Below are 18,879 nucleotides of genomic sequence, written 5' to 3'. Positions count from 1 at the left end.
AAACCAGCCTTTCCTCTTTTGAACAATGCAGAACCAATTTCAAGGCCCCCAGGGTCTGCTGTTAAAACAAGACCTGCCATTAGGTCCCCAGATACACACAAAAGATGACTGTAAACATTTCAAAACAGGGCGGGAGGATTCTCCCAAGAAGCACCTCGGGTCCCTCGATGTACAAACCAGCCGTCGCTCAACGACTATACTCTGGAATCCAGTGGCACCCAGTGGAGTTAAAAATTTTAATTATCATTTAAAAAAAAAGGAGTACTTATCATCTGAATAAGCATGTCAGCACACACATCATGAAACGATGGTTCTGAATAGAATTTCTGTTGGTCGACTGCATAAGCAATACCTCTCATTGCTGGAATAACGTCTCAGAGGCAGAATAATGACGACATGACAATCTATGTAAATCAAGAACTGCATGTGGGTTTATTTTACATTTGAGAAAACAGTGGATTTAATTGTGTGAACCAAAATGTACTGTACAATATTAATGATAGAACATCAAAATGTATAATTAATAGTGCATCGCTTGCTTTGTCTTCATTTATTTATTTTCGTCTGATATACATGCATCTGGAAAGACGCAGGTGCCAGTAAAATTTCTCTATTTAAATCAAGCTGCAGGAACTAAATTTTATTCAAAAATTGTGGTTTTACATTATATACACAGAAATTTAATATAAAATGACAATATAAAAAGTTAAAAGAGAAAGCATACAGCCAGAAGGTACAAAGAAAGTTGAATAGATTAAAATGGTACGATATGTAACATATAGGAGTTTTTAAGCTGATGCTGGCAATTTACAAGGAAAGGATGCCAACATTTGCCCCATTTTTTTTCATTTACCAATGCAGCACGCTTATAGAAAGGTCGGCTTGTACCAAAGCTTACATTTGTAAATAACTATAAACCGCAGTATTTTACAGGAAAAAAAGAAATAGCATTTTTACACATTTTTAAATAATAACTTGCATACTTTTTTTTTTTGCCAAAATTGGCATTTTTCGGCATCCAGAGGGTTTGGGCATAGTGGCAACTGGGGTGTTAGTTTTTGTTATGTTTGCTGTTTTAAACGTATGACGTTGTGGCTTCCTAACCCCCACGTCTTAAACAACTTTCTGCTCTCCAACAGCTGCATGCATGCTTCCTTCACAAACCAGTTCTGCATATAAAAGCTCATTTTTTAATTATTAAATAAGTTTTGTGTCTGACACAGCTTTTGATCTGAATGAAATGCCTTTAAGCCTTTTTTTTTTCTTTTTTGAATGAAAGGCACAGAAATGCGATTACAGTCCTCAAAGGGTTAAATTTGACACTAGGAGGTTCTCTGACCTTTATTGTCATGGCAACTCGTAATTTTAGGACGATGTCTATCACTGTTATTTGTGTCTTTCTTTCCTGCTAAGTAAGTGTCTCCGAGGAGTGTGCCCCACTATCTCCTACAAAAGAGAGCTGAACATCGAGAACAGATGTTGAAAATAAAGGTCAGACTCTGACTCACGGAAAAAGAAAAGGAACATGCACGATCGGACGAAGAGCATATAAATATAACTACAAAATATGTGTAAGAAAAACCAAGGTCCAGACAGGCGGTCAGCAACCGAGGGCGGGCTGATTTCGGAGGCTCAGGCCGGGCCTAGTGCAGTACGACTTTAGTGCAATGCGCCGCGGGCGCGGGCCCGGGGCTACTGTTTCTCCAGCTCGGTCACGTAGATCAGGTGGTCCTCGGGGGACTTGCCGTGGGTCTTGCTGAGGTGCAGTTTGACTGCGTGCTTGCTCGCGAAAGTCCGGTTGCACAGCTTGCACTGGAATGTGGAGCCCAGCTCGTCCTCGGCGGCCCCCGAAGGGCCCAAGGCTTTGCTCGCCAGGACTTTGGAAACATTCTGCTGTTCTTGAATCTGGTTTAGGGGCAGCTTGGAGAGATCCTTCAAGCTGAAGCCTAAGTGTGTCTCTAGGTGATTGATGTACGTGGAAGCAGTTCTGAACTGAGAGGCACAATCGTTGCAAAAGAAAACAGGATGCCCTGTGTCCAGGTTCTTCAGGAACTTGGTCCCCCCTGTCCTCCGAAGCTGGTACTTGACGTTGGCCAGCCAGTGGCTGATGGTGGTCATGGACAGCCCAGTGAACTTGGAGATGTGGACCCGCTCCTGGGGGCCCAGGTCCGACATGATGTACTTCCCCTCCGCCGTCTCACGCAGGCTCGAGGCAAACTGCGCCTGCAGGATGAGCAGGTGCTGTGGGTTCCAGTTGGACTGCCGCCCCTTCCGCTTGTGGACCGGTGACAGCTCGTCCAGCGCCTCCTCAAAGCTGCTGCCGTCAGCATCTGACTTCTCAGACACGGTGGAGGGCGTGGAGGACTTGGGCGTCAGCCGGCCCGTGAGGTTTTTCACCATGTCGGATATGTCCATGAGCGCGCTCTCCCGGAGCGGTGAGGACACACCATCAGCGGCACCGGGCACCAGGGGCTTGCTCTTGGACTTGGTCAGGTCGATGGGCTGGTCGCTATTCTCATAGAAGTAGCGGTCAGCAGCGCCGGGCGGCTTGGCGGGCGGGGCGGGGTAGGCCGGCTTGTCCAGCATGCTGGTGCTGATCTTGTAGAGCATGGCCAGAGGGTCCAGCGAGGGGCTCACGGGCCTGGACACCTTGCCCAGGTGGGTGTTCATGATGGACTGCAGGGCACTCAGCGGGTTGATGAAGGAGGGCTCAGGCGAGTGGTCTGTGATGATGGCCAGGTTGTTACAGCCGTTGGTCACTTTGGCCTTGAGGGGCTCCGTGCCGTTTGGGGTGTGGGCATCCCCCGCACCCTCCTTCTTAGCCTTCCCCCCATCGGCCTCAGGGCCCTTCTTGGGCTGGGGCTTGCCACTGCCCCCCAGCTCCTCGGCCCTGGGGAAGTCCTTGTTCTCCTTGGCCGCCGGGGACGCAGCTTTGGCCGGCGAGCCCTTCTCCTTCTCGGCCGGCCTCTCCTCCTTCTTCACGCTGACCTTGCCCGTGACCTTCTCCACCAGCTCCTCCATGGCCGACACGTTGCTCTTGTGGGGCGGCGGCGTGAGGCTCCCCGGGGAGTGCAGGAGCGCGCCGTGCTCCGCGGACAGCGGCTTCACGCCACCCGCGAAGGACGGCTGCATCTGCACGCTCTGCACCGCTGGCGGCGGCTTCACGGTGCCCGGCAGCTGGTAGGCGGCGTGGATGCTCGGGTAGCCACCCCACGAAGGCGCGCCGTTCTGGGCTTTGCTGATGGCCGTGGAGACCGTGTTCTCCAGGGACTTGAGGATGTCCACACCACCCTTGGCGCTGTCATCCAAGTCCTCCTCACGGAGGTACTGGTAGAGGGCGGTGGGCTCGAACTTCTCGCCCGCGTCCTCGCCCTCCTCCTTGATCTTCTTGTCTGCCTCCCCTGGCGCCAGGGCCGCCTTGTCCTTCTCGGGCTCTCTCTTCTCCTCCCCGGCGGCGGGGGCGGCGGAGCCCGCTGGAGAGTCGGGCTGCTTCTTGACGTGGGCGGCGGCGGCGGCGGCGGGAAGCCGGGTGTGTGTGGTCGGCGGCAGGGGGATGGACTGGATCTTCTCCTCCACCACGGGGTCCAGCACCAGCTGCTTCCCCTTCTTGGAGGCGGAGGTGGTCACCTTCAGGAAGTGCCCGGTGACCATCATGTGCGCGGTGAGCTGCTGCAGAGTGTCGTGGGAGCTGCCGCACTCCATGCACTTGAGGATCTGGGCCTTGCGGGCCTCGAACTGCCAGGTATAGCTGGCCCCGTTCTGGTAGCCGTAGCGGTTGTTGGGCGTCACGTAGGGGTTGGCCGTCTTCTGCTCCTTGGCCGCCTCGCTCAGCGCCGCCTCCGCCGCCGCGCCCGCCGGCTCGGGGGAGCCGGGGGCCGCCAGCTCGTGCAGCGCCCGCTTTTTGGTGGAGGGGACCAGCTTGGTGAGGGCCGGCACGGGCTCCTTGAGAGGCACTTTCTGGTAATGCTTCGTCTTGATCATGTGCACGCTGAGGTCCTGCAGGGACTCGAACGAGTGCCCGCAGTACATGCACTTGAGCACCTTCTGGGCGTCCTCCTTGCCCTCCATCTCCATCAGCGAGCGCTTCCGGGGCTTGGACCACCGCTTGGTCTTCTCCGAGTCCTTGTCCCTGTTGTCGTCGCGGTAGTGCCCCGTCTCGTTCATGTGCACCGTCAGCTCCACCAGCGTGTCGTAGGCGGCGCTGCAGTCCTTGCAGCGGAACTTGCTGGCGCCCGTGAACACCGAGCCGTAGAGCTTGTTGTTCTGGCGGTAAAGCTGCACGGTGCTGAAGAGGCTGGGCTCCGGCAGCAGGCCGTACGACGACGTCTGCTGCAGCGTCTTGGCCAGGGCGGCCTGGTGCCAGTCGTAGCCCGAGCCGCCGCTGGCGCCCGAGCCCGAGCTGGGGGTGCTCGCCGTGGTGCCCGCGGCCCCCGCGGTGCTGGCCGGGGGCGTCGGGGCGGGGGTGGAGCCCTCCTTCGGGGCCGCATCGCTGGTACTCGTGGTCGAGGCCGACTTCTTCAAGTCCAGGGCCAAACTGGACCAGCAGGACTCGGAGAAGAGGTTTGCATACACGGCCTTGATCTGGGCCAAGCTGTCCTGGGGGTAGGAGACGCCCTCGGCGCCCTGGCGCTCCTCCTTCTCCTCCTTGGAGGAGGAGCTTTTGAAGTGCGCGGGCTGGTCGCTGTGTTCGCTGAAGGGTGAGCCGTAGCCCGCGTCCTGGTTGGTCGCGCTGCTGATGGGGGAGTTCTGGTAGCTCTGGGCCTCCTTGATCTCCGCCTCCTCGCTGCACGCGAAGTCGGCCTCCGGAACTTCCCCGGGCAGCCCATCCTCCTCCACGTTCCCCTCATCTATCACTGCTGCCTTCAGTTCTTCCTCAGGAACATAAGCTAGGAGAGAGAGCAAGGAAACACAGTGAGAAGGTGGCGGCACCCCGAGGACGCGGCCTCCTCAGCAGTCACGCGATCTTTAAAAAGACGTTTCTCAGCCCAGGCTACAAGGCCGCCCCCACTTTATACACCGACCCGCCGCGGCGCCACGGTGGAAACAGGTTTCCACCAAGGCAAGCCCCCAAACCCCGCCTAAGTGAACACATTTCAACGGAAGGGCAGCCTCTGCCCTCTTCTTAGAGATGTTGGTCTGGTGATCATTGCTGGATGGGAAGACAAGGGTGGGGAGAAGAGGGAACCTGGCTCCTCCGCCTGCAGACTCTTCCCTCTGTAAGCAACCGGGTCCCTCAGGCCTCCCCTTGGGGGGGCCTGGTTGTCAACTTTTAGGGGAAGATACCCCACGGACAGGGTTCTATGGCTTCCGTAAATAAAAACCCGCTTCAATGTAACTGATAAAACACTCTTCTGCTGCTGCTGCTGCTAAGTCGCTTTAGTCGTGTCCGACTCTGTGCAACCCCATAGATGGCAGCCCACCAGGCTCCCCCATCCCTGGGATTCTCCAGGCAGAACACTGGAGTGGGTTGCCATTTCCTTCTCCAATGCATGAAAGTGAAAAGTGAAAGGGAAGTCGCTCAGTCGTGTCCGACTCTTTGGGACCCCATGGACTATATCCTACCAGGCTCCTCCATCTATGGTATTTTCCAGGCAAGAGTACTGGAGTGGGTTGCCATTTCCTTCTCCAAAACACTCTAGTCTCTTACTGAAAAAAGGAGGAAGCAACATGGCACCACTGGCCCCACCCCCACGGGAGACACAGGCAGGGGTCAAAGAGCCCCAGATACACAGAGAAGCATCGCTCACAAGAGCTGAAAGGGGGAGACAACACGGACGTCCCCTGATGGTTGAATGAGTGGACAACGTGAGGCTTACACACACAATGGGACATTACTCAGCCTTAAAAGTAGGGAGACTCTGATGCATGCTTCAATATGGACTATATCAGCGGCGTTATGCTCAGTGTAATAATGTTTGTTTTCATCACTAAGTCGTGTCCAATTCTTTTGCAACCCTGTGGACTGTGGACTGCCAAGCTCCTCTGTCCATGGGATTTCTCAGGCAAGAATACTGGAGTGGGTTGCGTTTCCTTCTCCGAGGAATCTTCCCAATCCAGGGATCATACCTCTATCTCCTGCATTACAGGCAGATTCTTTACCACAGAGTCACCTGGGAAGGCTTTAAGCCAGCCACAAAAGACAAATACTTAGGAGTCCCCTTACCCAAGACACTGGGAGTACTGAGGCCTACTCACAGAGACAGGCAGAGAAGAGTAGTTTCCAGGCGCAGGGGACAGGCAGGAGTGGAAAGCCAGCTATTACACTGCTGTATTTAAAGCGGATCGCCAACAAGGACCTACTGTGCCACTCAGGGCGCTCTGTTCAGTGCTATGTGGTAGCCTGGACGGGGCGGGGGGCTTTGGGGGGAAAGGACACGTGTATATGTATGGCTGAGACCCTTTGCGGTCCACCTGGAACTATTACAACACTGTTACTCAGCTATACTCCAATGCAAATAAAAAGTTTAAAAGGGGGGGGGGGTAAAGAAGTTGGTGTTTAATGGGTTTAGAGTTTCAATTTAGGAAGATGAAACGATCTGGAGATGGATGGTGGGTTTGGCTGCATAACAATGTGAATTTACTTGATATCACTGAGCCATGCCCCTAAAATGGTTAAAATAGTAACTTCTAAGTTACTAATATTTTCACACAATAAAAAACTTTCTAACCTTACAAGGCCTATAGTAGGTGCTCTGACGGCCTGCTATGGGTCAAGTTGCACAGAGGGTGACTTTTCAGGGTGAAAGTGGCGTTTCCCAGGAGAAGCTCAGGCTGCTGACAGCTGTCCAGGGAACGGGAGGGATGGAGGGCATACAAACGCCTGGATGGAACCCGGCTGTTTACCCCAACATTTCAGCTCCTTCACCGTGTGACAGGTCTTGTCAGTTCCCAAGGGGACATAATCACCGGCACCTCGTAACTGACCTGACCAGCATGATGCTTTTACTTCTTTCTCTTTCCTTTCTTCTTCTTTTTTTTTTTTTTTTTTTTTTGTGGAAACAGCTAGTGTTTCGTCAACTACCTGGGAAATTTAGGGTTAAGATATTTCCAGAAAGGCCCTATTAAAATGCACTGATACGACCTGAGAGGGTGTCTCATTAAGTAGAATCACTCATTATCACATTATCAGAGCTGGACCCTGAGGGAATGTGGCGGGCAACGCCGCGTTTTCAGGGACAGTGATGGAGAGACAGAGAAGGAGGCGGCTGCCCAGAGGATGGACGCAGGGCAGGAGGGAGTCACACGGGAGCTCCACGCCCGCTCGCCAAGGGCTCCGCACACGGACACACACACGGTGAACACGCGTGCTCCGCCGGGCCTTTCAGCGCCCCGCCTGCCCTCTGCTTGTCCGTGGGGCCGGCCCGCGCCTGGGTGGTGGCATGACACACCATCCTGCTTCCCAGATGACGGCAGTCCCGCCTTGGTGCGCTAATGGCTCAGGGAACCACAGCCCGTTGGTCCTGCTCTGAGAGCGTGAAAAATAACCGACAGCGCGAGCCTGCAGGGTCACACAAGCGTCCACACCTGCACAGTGGCCTGCGTGAGGCCGTGGCCCCCCTGGAAACTGACTGTGAACTTGACCGCTTTCTCCTTTCCCTACGACCACTACAGGTTTAGGACAGTCCAGGGTCCCGGGTGGCCACGGCTGGAGTCCTCAGCCAGAAGACCGAAGCTCTGGTCACACCCACCACCTGTAGGCCCCCCTGGCCCTGGCCTGGACACCAAGCCCACCTCTAAGGATTCTGACGGGGACTCTTGAGGCCTCTGGCATCCTGGGCAGAGCCCTCTGAAGACAGAGGCACCGGGTGTCCGGGGTGTTGGCCGGACTCCCAGCCGCCCCCCGCAGTGTGCCCTCTGAGCCACACTCCGGGATCACCTAGTAGGTGACCACCTAGTGGGGAGGCTGCCCACTTGACCCATATGGTCCACTTTCGTGAAAAGAAGATCCACACCCAGCAACTGACTGAAGGGAAGCCTTTGACTGGACGCGTTTGGCTCAGCCGGGGCGCCCGGCACTGTGCTGGCCCTCTGCCCACTGCCTGCGGCTGGTGCCCCGCTGGACGGACAGCCACAGGCTCCACGTCCGCCCGCAGCAGGTGCCGTCGGGGGTGCAGAATGAGCAGACCACTTTCCTCTTCCTCTGGAAACACAGAAGGGGGCTCCCTCTACCTCCAGGGGGTGTTCGGCGCCTACCGGTCATGCATGGCTGCGTCCCAGCAAAGTGGGTGTCCTCAGCCTGTCACATCCCAGCCTGTTCTCCTCACCCCCGCCACTGACCCGTCTGCACCCAGGAGCCCCAGGGTGAGCTCAAACGCCTCTCACTCCACCCTCTCCAGCCCCAGGGCAAAGTTACTGCTAGAACCACGGAAAGCAAACCCCAGCCTCCTGAGGGGCACTGCTTTCTGCCATTCCATCCTCGGACACCAGTCCCCTATTTTCCAGGGGGTAGGGAGGTGGGGGACGCCTAGCTCGCCTGCCTTCTGGAGTGCATCTCCCAGGGGAGACACAAGCAGAGCTGGGGAGCCCTAGGGAGACTTGGGGTGCAGCCTGGGGCCCGCCGTCATCCCCCTACTGGGCTGAGCATGTCCACCTCCCTGGTGTCCTGCAGGGACACAGCAACCCCCACCCCCCACGCCCAGTCACACTCCTGGGAGCTGACCATGCTCTCCAGGATCAGGGCGCAGCTTCCTGCATCCACCCTGCCTGTCCCCCTGCCAGGTCCCCCTGCGGCCTCTTTCCGGCTGACCTTGGCTTCTTCCCTGACTCCTCCAGGGTACACCCATGACCACCAGATCCATGTCACTGTGAAGCCCCTCGGGGCAGGGGGGCAGGCCTCGGGCTCTCCCGCCCCCCACCGCCCTGTCGGAGGAGGCTGGGCTCCATGAAGCCCTCCTGAGTGCAGTCTGAGCCCACATGGCATCAGGCTCACAAAAGGAGCTCCAGCTGCTATGACCCGACCTATCAAAATGTGGGTGTCCCACGGGCACCTCCAGTCAACCATAGACACTTGGCTACCCCTGCCCCTCCAGCTCTGCCCCCCAACACAGGTGTCCCATGGGCACGCCCAGTCAACTACAGACAGACATATGGCTTCCCCTGCCCCTCCAGCCCCGCCCCAATAGCAGCTCACTTCCTCGTCCTGAGTTAGGGGTCTCCTAGCTCAGCGGTTACTGAACTGCCCCACAAAGCTGTCCACACCAGAAAAGCGAGTTATCCTCAGCACCTCCTGTGTTCCAGCCCTGTACCCAGTGCACCCTCTGCCCGAATGTGGACCCCCAGGCCCCTCACCAGACATCGCAACAGCCTCCCAGCTGGCCGCTTCCCTCTTGTCCGGCCACGCTCTTCCTCTGTGACCTCGAGCTAAGATCTTTGTTACAAGTCCAGGAGTAGCTCAAGGGGTGCAAACCCCTCCCTCCACCACGTGTTCAGCCCCTGAGCACCCCGGTCCCAGGGGGCACCACCCCCACCCTCTGCTTCTCTGTCTGGGGACCACGTTCCTCCTCAGTGGGAGGCTTCGATGTCACCTCCTTTGTGAGGCTGCTTAATCCCCTCCTGGAATTCATTCCCTGCGGAATGAAGTGATGTTTACCTGTCTGTCCTCGTCATCAAACTGTGAACTCGCTCGTTTAATTAAAGCTGCTGGGCACCCCTGCCCACCTCCCCAGGCTGGGCATTTCCCTTTCTCCACCTCATTTTAACCCTCACCACCGTGCAAGGCAGTGTCCCTGATAAGCCCATTTTACAGATGAGGAAACCTGAGAAGTTGACAGACGTCCCCCAGGTCACACGGGAACAGATGAGGGGCTCAGGACTCAGATGCGCGTCCCCTGCCTCCCAGCCCGAGGTCCCTCCGCTCACCATCTCAAGGCCCAGTTACTTTCCTTTGTCGTGTTAGCCCCTCAGTGCCGAAAACACTTGGAGTAAACGCGTGTGAATGAAGTAGTGACCTCAAGTAATTCTGTTTCCCTGGTGGCTCAGTGGTAAAGAATGTGCCTGCAATGCAGGAGACCCGGGTTCAGTCCCTGGGTCGGGAAGACCTTCTGGAGAAGGAAATGGCAACCCATTCCAGTATTCTGGCCTGGGAAATCCCTTGGACAGAGGAGCCTGGCAGGCTACGGTCCATGGGTTCACAAAGAGTCGGACATGACTAAGCAACACACACTTCCAGTTTCTAATTCTCTAACAGTATTTAGGACACTTCTTATGTGTCCTTCATGCTGTTATGAATGAGAGAATCTCAACGAAATAAGAGTGAAAGGAGAGAAATGTTTAAATGTTGATACCCTTTGGCTCAATAATTTTATTTTAGCAAGCATAGCCTCAGAAGGGGATGTAAAATACAAAGGGTTCATGCACAAAGATGTCCTTTACGGTATCATTTCATATAAACTTTGCCATTGTCTAAATCTTCAATAATCGGTAGTTGGGTGATGTTTTGCTTATACCTATGATGCAACACTGAAAACCATGTTTTAATGACAAGGAGAGAGTCATTAAATGGAAAAAGCAGAAGACAAACCTATTCACAGTACAATGGAAAAATCCTCTTAGAAAATGTTAATAGTTTTTTTTTTTCTAGATAATGAATATATGGGTTTGTTGACTGAAGTGGCTCTTGGTAAATAGCTCTGGTTTCAAAATCTTCAGTGTTTTCAGTTCAACACACACGAATTAGCCATTTCACACCATTTCTGGAATAAAATAGCTGGAAATAGCCACTAGCCAGACCCTGGGATTTGGGAGCCTGAGAAGGGCAGGGCCCAGCCTGGGGCGGGAATGTGGGAAGGGCTTTGTTCTTTGTGACATTTGTATTTTTTCATGTTAAAAGCTAAGAGGCAGGAGAACAATGCAGGGGTGTAGGTGGTATTGGGGTTGCTGCAGCAGGATCTTGGGGGTCGCTGAGAGTCTGCCCATGCATCTGCTGCCTATCTCCTTCACGCCCCACTCCTGCACCCTCCCCACCCCCAGGGGGGTTTCCACCCAGCCTTCCCTGGGGAGGGGGCTGTGGGTCCCACTGACAGGGGAGGAGCTGGCAGGGCCTCTCCTGAGGCCCCCAGTCCCCAAGCTCAGTGGCCACGAGGCTCCATCACTCCATCTTCCGCCAACAGGATCCCTGCCTGTTTCTAGACTCCCAGGATTCCTTCTTTATCACACACTTCTCCACTGTATTCATCCTGATAAGCTCATATTCTTTGGCTATTTCCCTGTTCCACCATGTATCATAAATTAACTTTTCAACTCTAATTTACAAGGGATGCAAGGACACACAGACCTAGGGGGCAGCTGGGGGGCGGGGGGCGTCGATCCTGTGTCCTCACCACTGGATGCCCTTCTGAAGGGCTCCTCCCTGGATGCACCAGGCCGGGTAGCATCAGCTTTGGAAAGAAGTGCTCGCGCCTCCTCAGGCAGCCCTCGCCTCCCTCCCCCTTCGCACACCACCCTTCCTAGGGGTCCTCGGACCAAGCTCTGGTCAGTGGTGCTAGTGGTCATATGAACACGTGGACGATGAGCCGGCCACAGATGCCAAGGGATTCTTTGAAAGCAGTGCCTAAGCCTCTCTCTCTACCCATCCCCCGACGACTGCCCCCACCTTCCAAAACTGGGCTCAAACCAGGAACCCCAGAAGGATCCAGAAACTAACGGGTTTCACTTGAGAGTCTGGGCCTGGGGCAGGTGGACAAGGGTTGTGCAGGTCTGCAGACCAGACCCCAGGGCGCCTGGAAGCAAGACCTCAGGGCTTCAGTAGCAGGCGGGACGGAGTCCTTTGCTTTCATCATGTTGGCAAAGGGGAGGAAGGGGCCACATAGACACCCTCCCCCTGCCATATCTGTCCCACCCGGCGAGTGCAAGAGTGACCCCAAGTCACAGGGGCTGGGGGTGGCGTTCACCTGTCCGCGCCCGTCGGGTCCAGGCTGCGGGGCCACCATTGTGGTTCCAGGTTGAAGGACAGACCCCCATCATCATCTGAGGACAGACTTACAGGGACAGACCGACCCACGCGCTCCACTCATGGATTCCGTCCTCGGGGCCTCCGTCTCCCCAGGGCTGGGGCTGCAGGAAGGGTGTGTAGGAACGTCAGACACACCGCCCTCATCACCAACCTCTGCGCTCATCCAGCCTTGTGATCAGACCCTCAAGAGTAGCCAGAAGTGCCCACAATGGGCATCTTCTCGTCCCGGGAAAAGTGGGCCCGTGGCTGGCCTCTGTTGCTGTGTAGACATGAGGTTTGGGCAGTGGGTTATTCGGGAAGTTCCCTCCACTGGCCTACTGCAGACCTCCTGATCACAGCTGCCCAGAGGAAGGCGGGGGCCGGGATGGGGTGCTCACACAGAAAAGCTCCTGGTGTGGCTTTTCCCCAGGCATGAGGGGGCAGGCAGGGAAATATACGACCAGAATTGGGTTGGGGAACTTTGTTTATCCGAGCTCTTTTTTCCTCATTAGCACACATAATTGAGAGCTGGCTGTGAACAAGGAAAAGGGAAATTCAAAAGTGACAACTGTGAAACCCAGGCCTTGGCTCTCTGCTTGGACTCCGGCTCACAGCAAAGACTGAACGTGGCTATTGTATTGCCACCTGGTGAAACTGTACAATCAGACCAAATTACATGTTTATCTACATCAAACTAGGTTTTAGACTGGCAAACGTGATACCCATGAACAGATGGCCGTTATATCAAAATATATTTACTCCAAGGGGCCAATTCACAAAAGGGGCTTATGCACACCTCTGTGACAAATGTACAGCTTCAAATCATTGTAAAATCTCGCAGAACACACTTTTCTTCCAAATTTATCACTGATCGCTTCTGAAGTAACTTCACCTGTGTTACAAAGACAGCAGGTGGTTCTGACAAAAGTCAGAAGACACTGGGAAATAGAAAATGCAGAGAAAGCAGATAAGGAGTCAGAACCTATTCCTTGCTTCTCTGAAAGGACATTAAATACAAGTGGGATGGATGTTAATTTACGAACCTCTGATTTTTTTGCGGGAAGGCTGACAATCTGTCAAGCAAACCTCAAAGGCCGCTTTCACTCTGATGTGGGAGAAGCGAAAGTTTTTTCCGTCACTTTGGCCGATTTTAAGGGTCTGGCTCCAATGGCCCGTGTACGGGTTTGCTAAACCACCTGACTGATAAAGAGGATTTTTTAACGTAAAACCAGACAGAGGCCCTGCTTTAGAATTGTGGAGTCTGTAAATAAGATGGCCTATGGGTTTTACCCAATTCTAATTAGAAATCCACAGGTAACTTCCTTAAAATAAGTATAACATGTCCCCTTTCTCCCTGGCCCGGAATTCAAGTTAAGTGGGAAACAAATAGCCTCATTTCAGGGCGCCCTCCCAGCAAGCACATCAGACACGACTCTCATGTCTGGACTTTGCTGCAGTTACAACCATGGAACTCTGCAAGTGACAAAGCACAAATCAGAGCGTAAGTCTCAGTTAAAAAGACCGAAAACCTTCTCTGATTTTCAGCAGTGTTAGGAAGAAAAAGAAAAGAAAATTATGAGAATCTTGAAAAATTAAGAGAAGTTGAAATGAAATGAAGAACAAAAGATAAATAACTCCCATATGAACCCAGGAAAGCACACAGCTATTTCACTACTAACGGACTGTGTGTTAACATACAAGGCAAACGTTTCTTGATCCATGCTGAAAAGCCAGCCATCTCAAAGGCAGGCACGACCAATGCCGAGCATGGGGAAGTCGATGCTTTCAGTTCCTGCCTCTCCTTCTGTGGTGGGATAAAGACCATGCTAGGAGAGTTTGATGAGTCTGGGTCCACAAACCCAGTATTAGCCAAGTAGGTCTGAAACCAGGTCCTGACCTAGAGCTTCTACCACCTGAAATGAGAAAAGACTTTCACCAGAGTAAGATTCACCCTGATGGATGACATTCAGAAATCGGGAGAGACTTGGGCGTGAAACAGCTCTTCAAGTGTCTTAAACAAGAATAAGGAAATGTAACTCGGCATACTCCGAACCCCATGTGGGACTTACGTCTCAGGCATGTATCTCCACGTTCAAATCCAGCAGCTTATTCTCATAAACACACAGGATAAGACAGGACACATCAGGTCTCTGTGGACTGGGATGTGGGTGTGAGCAGTGCAGGGTACACTCCTGCAGGTCCCAATGACACACCTACTGTTAACACGGACTTAGGAGAATTTTTGTCTTTAACTATATTATGGTTGATATAAATTATGTAGCAAAGTGATAGATGGAGAACAAGCCTGCCCTACATAATTACTGCTGCACTTGGCTGGAAGCTTAACACAAGGTCAGATGCACCTGACTTTCTTGAAATCCCCTTAATAACAAAAATGGCATCTGAATCAGTTATATCCACACTATCGTATCAGAAAATATCATTCTCTTATCATAATTGGGTTTCCCCAGTGGCTCAGTGGTGAAGAATCTGACTGCAATGCAGGAGCCACAGGAGACACAAGTTCGATCCCTGGGTGGGGAAGATCCCCTGGAGGAGGGCGGGGCAACCCACTCCAGTGTTCTTGCCTGGAGAATCCCATGGACAGAGGAGCGTGGTGGGCTGCAGTCCATGGGGTCTCAAAGAGTTGGGCATGACTTAGCATGCAAACACGCATCATAATAATTGGGTTTATTCTTACTATCATGTGAATTCTCCTAGAAGCTTTTTTGGAAATTTTGCCTACGCAGAGATAGAGAGACCGAGAAAGACTTACAGAAACATCCAAGCTCGGACAGAGTAATTATTGGTCGTGATCCTTTGTTTTTACCACGAGCTACAATTTTCTAAAAATTCACATGGATACAAATATACCAAAATACATTAAAATATTCGTAGACTTTTTTCTTTCTAGTGATGAAACTGAGAGCAATATATGTCGCGAGGTGAATGAATACAGCTGTTTAGCCTTAAAAGATTTGCAAGAGAGCAGCTACTGAATCACAGAAAACAGAATCGACTCGACGCGGCTGCATTTTCTCTGCTAGAACCCTCAGCTCCCCTCTGCCCTCACCCACCCTCACCCCAAGGAAATCTGATGAATGAATAAGCGTAGAAACGGTAACAGCAGCATAAAATTCTCCTTCTACAATCACTTACAGAAAGAAATGACATTCTTCCCATCAAATAAAACAAAGACTTCAAATCATCATCTCTGCTACATCTTTTTATGTCAAAACAGCTTTGCCATCACCCACCACCACCACCACCGCCCCCAGCCCTCCCGAGCCCAGCACGCGGCGTGGAGCGTGACACGGTGAGCACACGCAGTGGGTCCTGCAACATGCCAGACGACACACTGAGGCCGACGGGACGAGCACACGCCCAGCGGGAAGCCGCCAGCCTCCACGTGGGTGTATGGGTGTGCGCAGGTGGGAGGGAATGAAAAACACAAAGACCTCCCCACCACCCCCTAAATGAGAACGAGACAACTGTTCTTATGGCTAGACTTCACTTGTTAAAAATAAATTAACTCTTGTTAGTATTTTTTGCCGTAAAAGGTGCCTTCTGGATGCCAATGTGTCCCTAAAGAGGCGCTGTCATCCCTAGCCAGACAAAACCCTGCGTCTTCTGATGCACGTGGACAGAAGGTGGGTAGACCGTCCCTGCTAGAGTTGAATCTGACACCACCAACGTGCGCCCCGATGGTTTACAGTGTAAACACACACATATTGTCTGGAAAAATATGTTCCTCTCACATGGCAATTATACCACGAGGCGCATGCGTCGTCAGCAAATGAGATCTAGATCCTATTTCTCAAATCACAGGCCAACATGTTTTTAGAACATCTTTGTTTCTTTAAAGAAGACAAGATTTGCTCTGATAGTCAACGTCATTTGAAGAACGGGGAGAAGAGACAGCTGTCTTTGCTTTTTCACGGTTAAACGCAGCAAAGTTTCAAAGTCCCCTGAGTCTGAGTAACCTTGGCTCTGAGCAACTAGGTCTGCAATTCTCCCCCCACAAACCTGCGTCTCAATCCACACCCCAATTATGCACAATACAAGGGTGTTTTCCTGTGAGTCCTGCTTTCTGTTCCCCGGGAGGTGAATTCTCCAGAACTCTGCCCGCTCGAGATCATCGTTCCTGGGAAAGATGAATATAAGTGTGGGTGCCTCACTGAAAGAGCAGAAGCAACAATAGAAGAAAGCCTTTCCCCATCACGACTTCCTTTCTTAAAGTCAGCTTGAAATCTTTCCTTTTCAACCCAGCAGACACCAACCTGGTTACTAGAAATACCTACCCACATAAGGTAATGGTGCTCATCCACACCTGTCCCTACTGGGGACACACATGCTGATGAAAACGAAGAGATGGGTTCTTTCCATCAGAGACACTCAGCTTCTACCATGCCCCCAAATTTAGGTACCTGGTATCATTCAGATACTAGCCTGTAGCATAACAGGCTAGAAAACGAAATGTTTCCATTTTTAACTCACTTGGATTTTAAGTTAACAGCATCTAGATGGAAGAAAGACAGTGATACTGGAAAATACAATGTACGAATACAGCATTTTAGTAGGGAAATACGTGGAATAACCCACATTAACATACTTGAATTTGCAAGGACGTCACAGCACACGTGGCACACAGACTGTTCCTCTCACTAGAAGACCTGATTTTTCTAGAAGCAGGGTGGCAGGTACCCAGGGAAGCCGAATCCCATTCCAGCTTTGAAAGAAGGTTAAACAGTACTTCAGCAGTTCAAATAAAATGGCTCTTCCTCGCATGGACAAGGAAGGGAGTAAAATGACTTTTCAGGCAGTGCAAGTCCAGCTCAGTCGCTCAGTCGCGTCCGAGGCTTTGCGACCCCATAGACTGCGGCGCGCCAGGCCTCCCCGTCCATCACCAACTCTCGCATTCTAAAAGTGGCTTCTTTATAATTACAGGGAAATGAAGACAAGGCAGGTTCTCCTCCTTCACTCTAAGTTTTCAAGACAAGGTTCTCAGAGCCGTCCTAAGACCACCCTGGACTTGCAGATAACCCTCGCAGCAGCCTGCCCCTCCTCACCGCTCCCACCCCGCCTTGGAATGAAAAGAGCGTGTCATTAGCAGAGGTCTGCCCGGGAGGGCACGGCGCCCTGCGCTGGCAATCCTGCCACGATTCTAATCTCCGAGATTGACTTGCTCTTCCTCTTCCATCTGATAAACTATACATCCCAGCGCACTCATTAGGGCTCCCGCCACCAAAGGGAGAGCAGACACACTAGTCCAGGCCCTTCCCCACTCAGCTCTGCTGAGATGATTTCACTGAAATGTTCATTTCCATCCCCGCTGGCAACACCAGAATGGAAGTCTTTAACCTGTTTCCATTACTTATACAGATGACCACGGTGGGGCAGGACAGATGTGAGCCGCGCTCCACATAACCGGCTCCCCCGCGTTCCTTACAGGAAGCGCAAGGAGGGATGACTGTCACTGGACCATATTATCCGGGCTCCATACCGTCTCCCTGTTGCCAGATTCATTAACTCGGCGCTCGGCATTTCGCTTGCTTTCTTCGTAAAATCCGCTGAGCTGGTTGGGCTCACTTAATTTGGAGGAAGAAACCTTTGTCAGTGGTGATGCTTTGATCAGGTGCGCTCAGGGGGTGAGGAGGGGATGGGGGAAGGGCAGGAAACGAGCCAGGGAACACGGAACAACCTTGTCGAAAATGTTACCTTCCCAACGTGGGATGATGAGAGAGGAGTCAGTGAGCGACGCCGGGACTCAGAGACGGCTGTCACTTCAGATAGATCCCGGCACGACTCACCTAGACAGGTGACACTTTGGTGCAGCTAAATCCTGCTGCATTATTGAACACCTGGAGACGGGGCTCAGGCAGACTGGGGGCCGGGATGCCCGGGGCACCCAGAGACATGAATTCAGCAGGTGGATGGGTTTCACTCCTCATCCACATCCTTCAGTGGGGTGGGGATGCTCCTGGCTACAGAGATGGAGATGCTGGCCTCACCGTCTGGGTTCCAGCCTCGTGCCCTCTTCCCACGATTCCCACTCCCCCTGGCCCAGGTTCCACAGCAGGGGTTGAGGCGATGCTCCACGTCGTTAGGGGAGATGCGGGGCCCTTACACTCATCCTTGTTGCCCTTTTTAGAAATCTCACGGAAACAGCAACTCCTGGATAGTCTAGAGACATTTCATCCTTTGATTCCTTCTGGAAGTCCACTCAGGGTGCCCCGAGTCAACCCCAAGATCACATCTCTAGAAACTCTGGCTTTGGGTGGGAGTCCTGGAGGCTCAAAGATTTCTAGGGAAAGGTTTGCAAATAAAAGATTCACTGGTAGAGCATCAGAAACAAAACCAATTCTCTTCCAGCTGTTCTACCAGGAAAGCCTTTCTCCACGAGACCAGCTGGATGAAACCCAGAGCCTCCACTCCAACTTCTCACTTAGTTTCTGCGTTTCTCTCTTCCCATCTGTCTGCGTTGGTTCTGTTCACAAAACTGCTTGGGAAGAAATGCTGGACATGTTTAAATTGTCGAGGAAAAAAAAATACTATTTCCAAAAGAAACTCTGCAGAGGGAGAAAGAGAGCTCATACTAAAGATCATACTAAAGACCCCGTGGGAGTGAACTGGAAAAAAAGATCCGCAAAGCCCAGAAACAAGGACGTTTGATGATAACAGATCTCCAAGCTCTGAAGCCACAGCCTGGAAGCAAAAAGGGACATTCGCGTAAATAAATTCTCTGCAGAAAGGTAAGGGGCCCACTGCGATCAGAAGTGTTTTCTCCATGACAACACTGAAGTCCAATCTCAAGTCAGAATGAAATATATTCTGGGATAATGATCCACCCAGAGAGAGAGAGAGAGAGAATGCCCTTTTTCAGCACACTAGAAATTTATTTGAGAAGACTGATAATATACTGTTATTTTTAAAGAAAGAATTTACTTGTT

At 52.5% G+C, this 18,879-nt stretch overlaps 1 protein-coding gene across 2 annotated transcripts in view; it reads right to left on the bottom strand.

Moving 5' to 3' along the window:
• Positions 1–409: 409 nt before the first annotated feature.
• The window catches only part of TSHZ1 (teashirt zinc finger homeobox 1), an 82,653-nt gene continuing 64,183 nt past the window's right edge, over positions 410–18,879 (bottom strand). For both annotated transcript variants that reach the window (XM_070452983.1, XM_070452982.1), the window contains one exon: positions 410–4,886. In XM_070452983.1, coding sequence (XP_070309084.1) covers positions 1,693–4,886 — 3,194 coding nt within the window. In that variant the 3' untranslated portion in view covers positions 410–1,692. The remainder of the gene's footprint in view (positions 4,887–18,879) is intronic.

Source organism: Odocoileus virginianus, chromosome 22 (assembly GCF_023699985.2).
Source record: "Odocoileus virginianus isolate 20LAN1187 ecotype Illinois chromosome 22, Ovbor_1.2, whole genome shotgun sequence".
NCBI lineage: Eukaryota > Metazoa > Chordata > Mammalia > Artiodactyla > Cervidae > Odocoileus > Odocoileus virginianus.
This window is presented reverse-complemented; position numbering and strand designations above follow the sequence as displayed.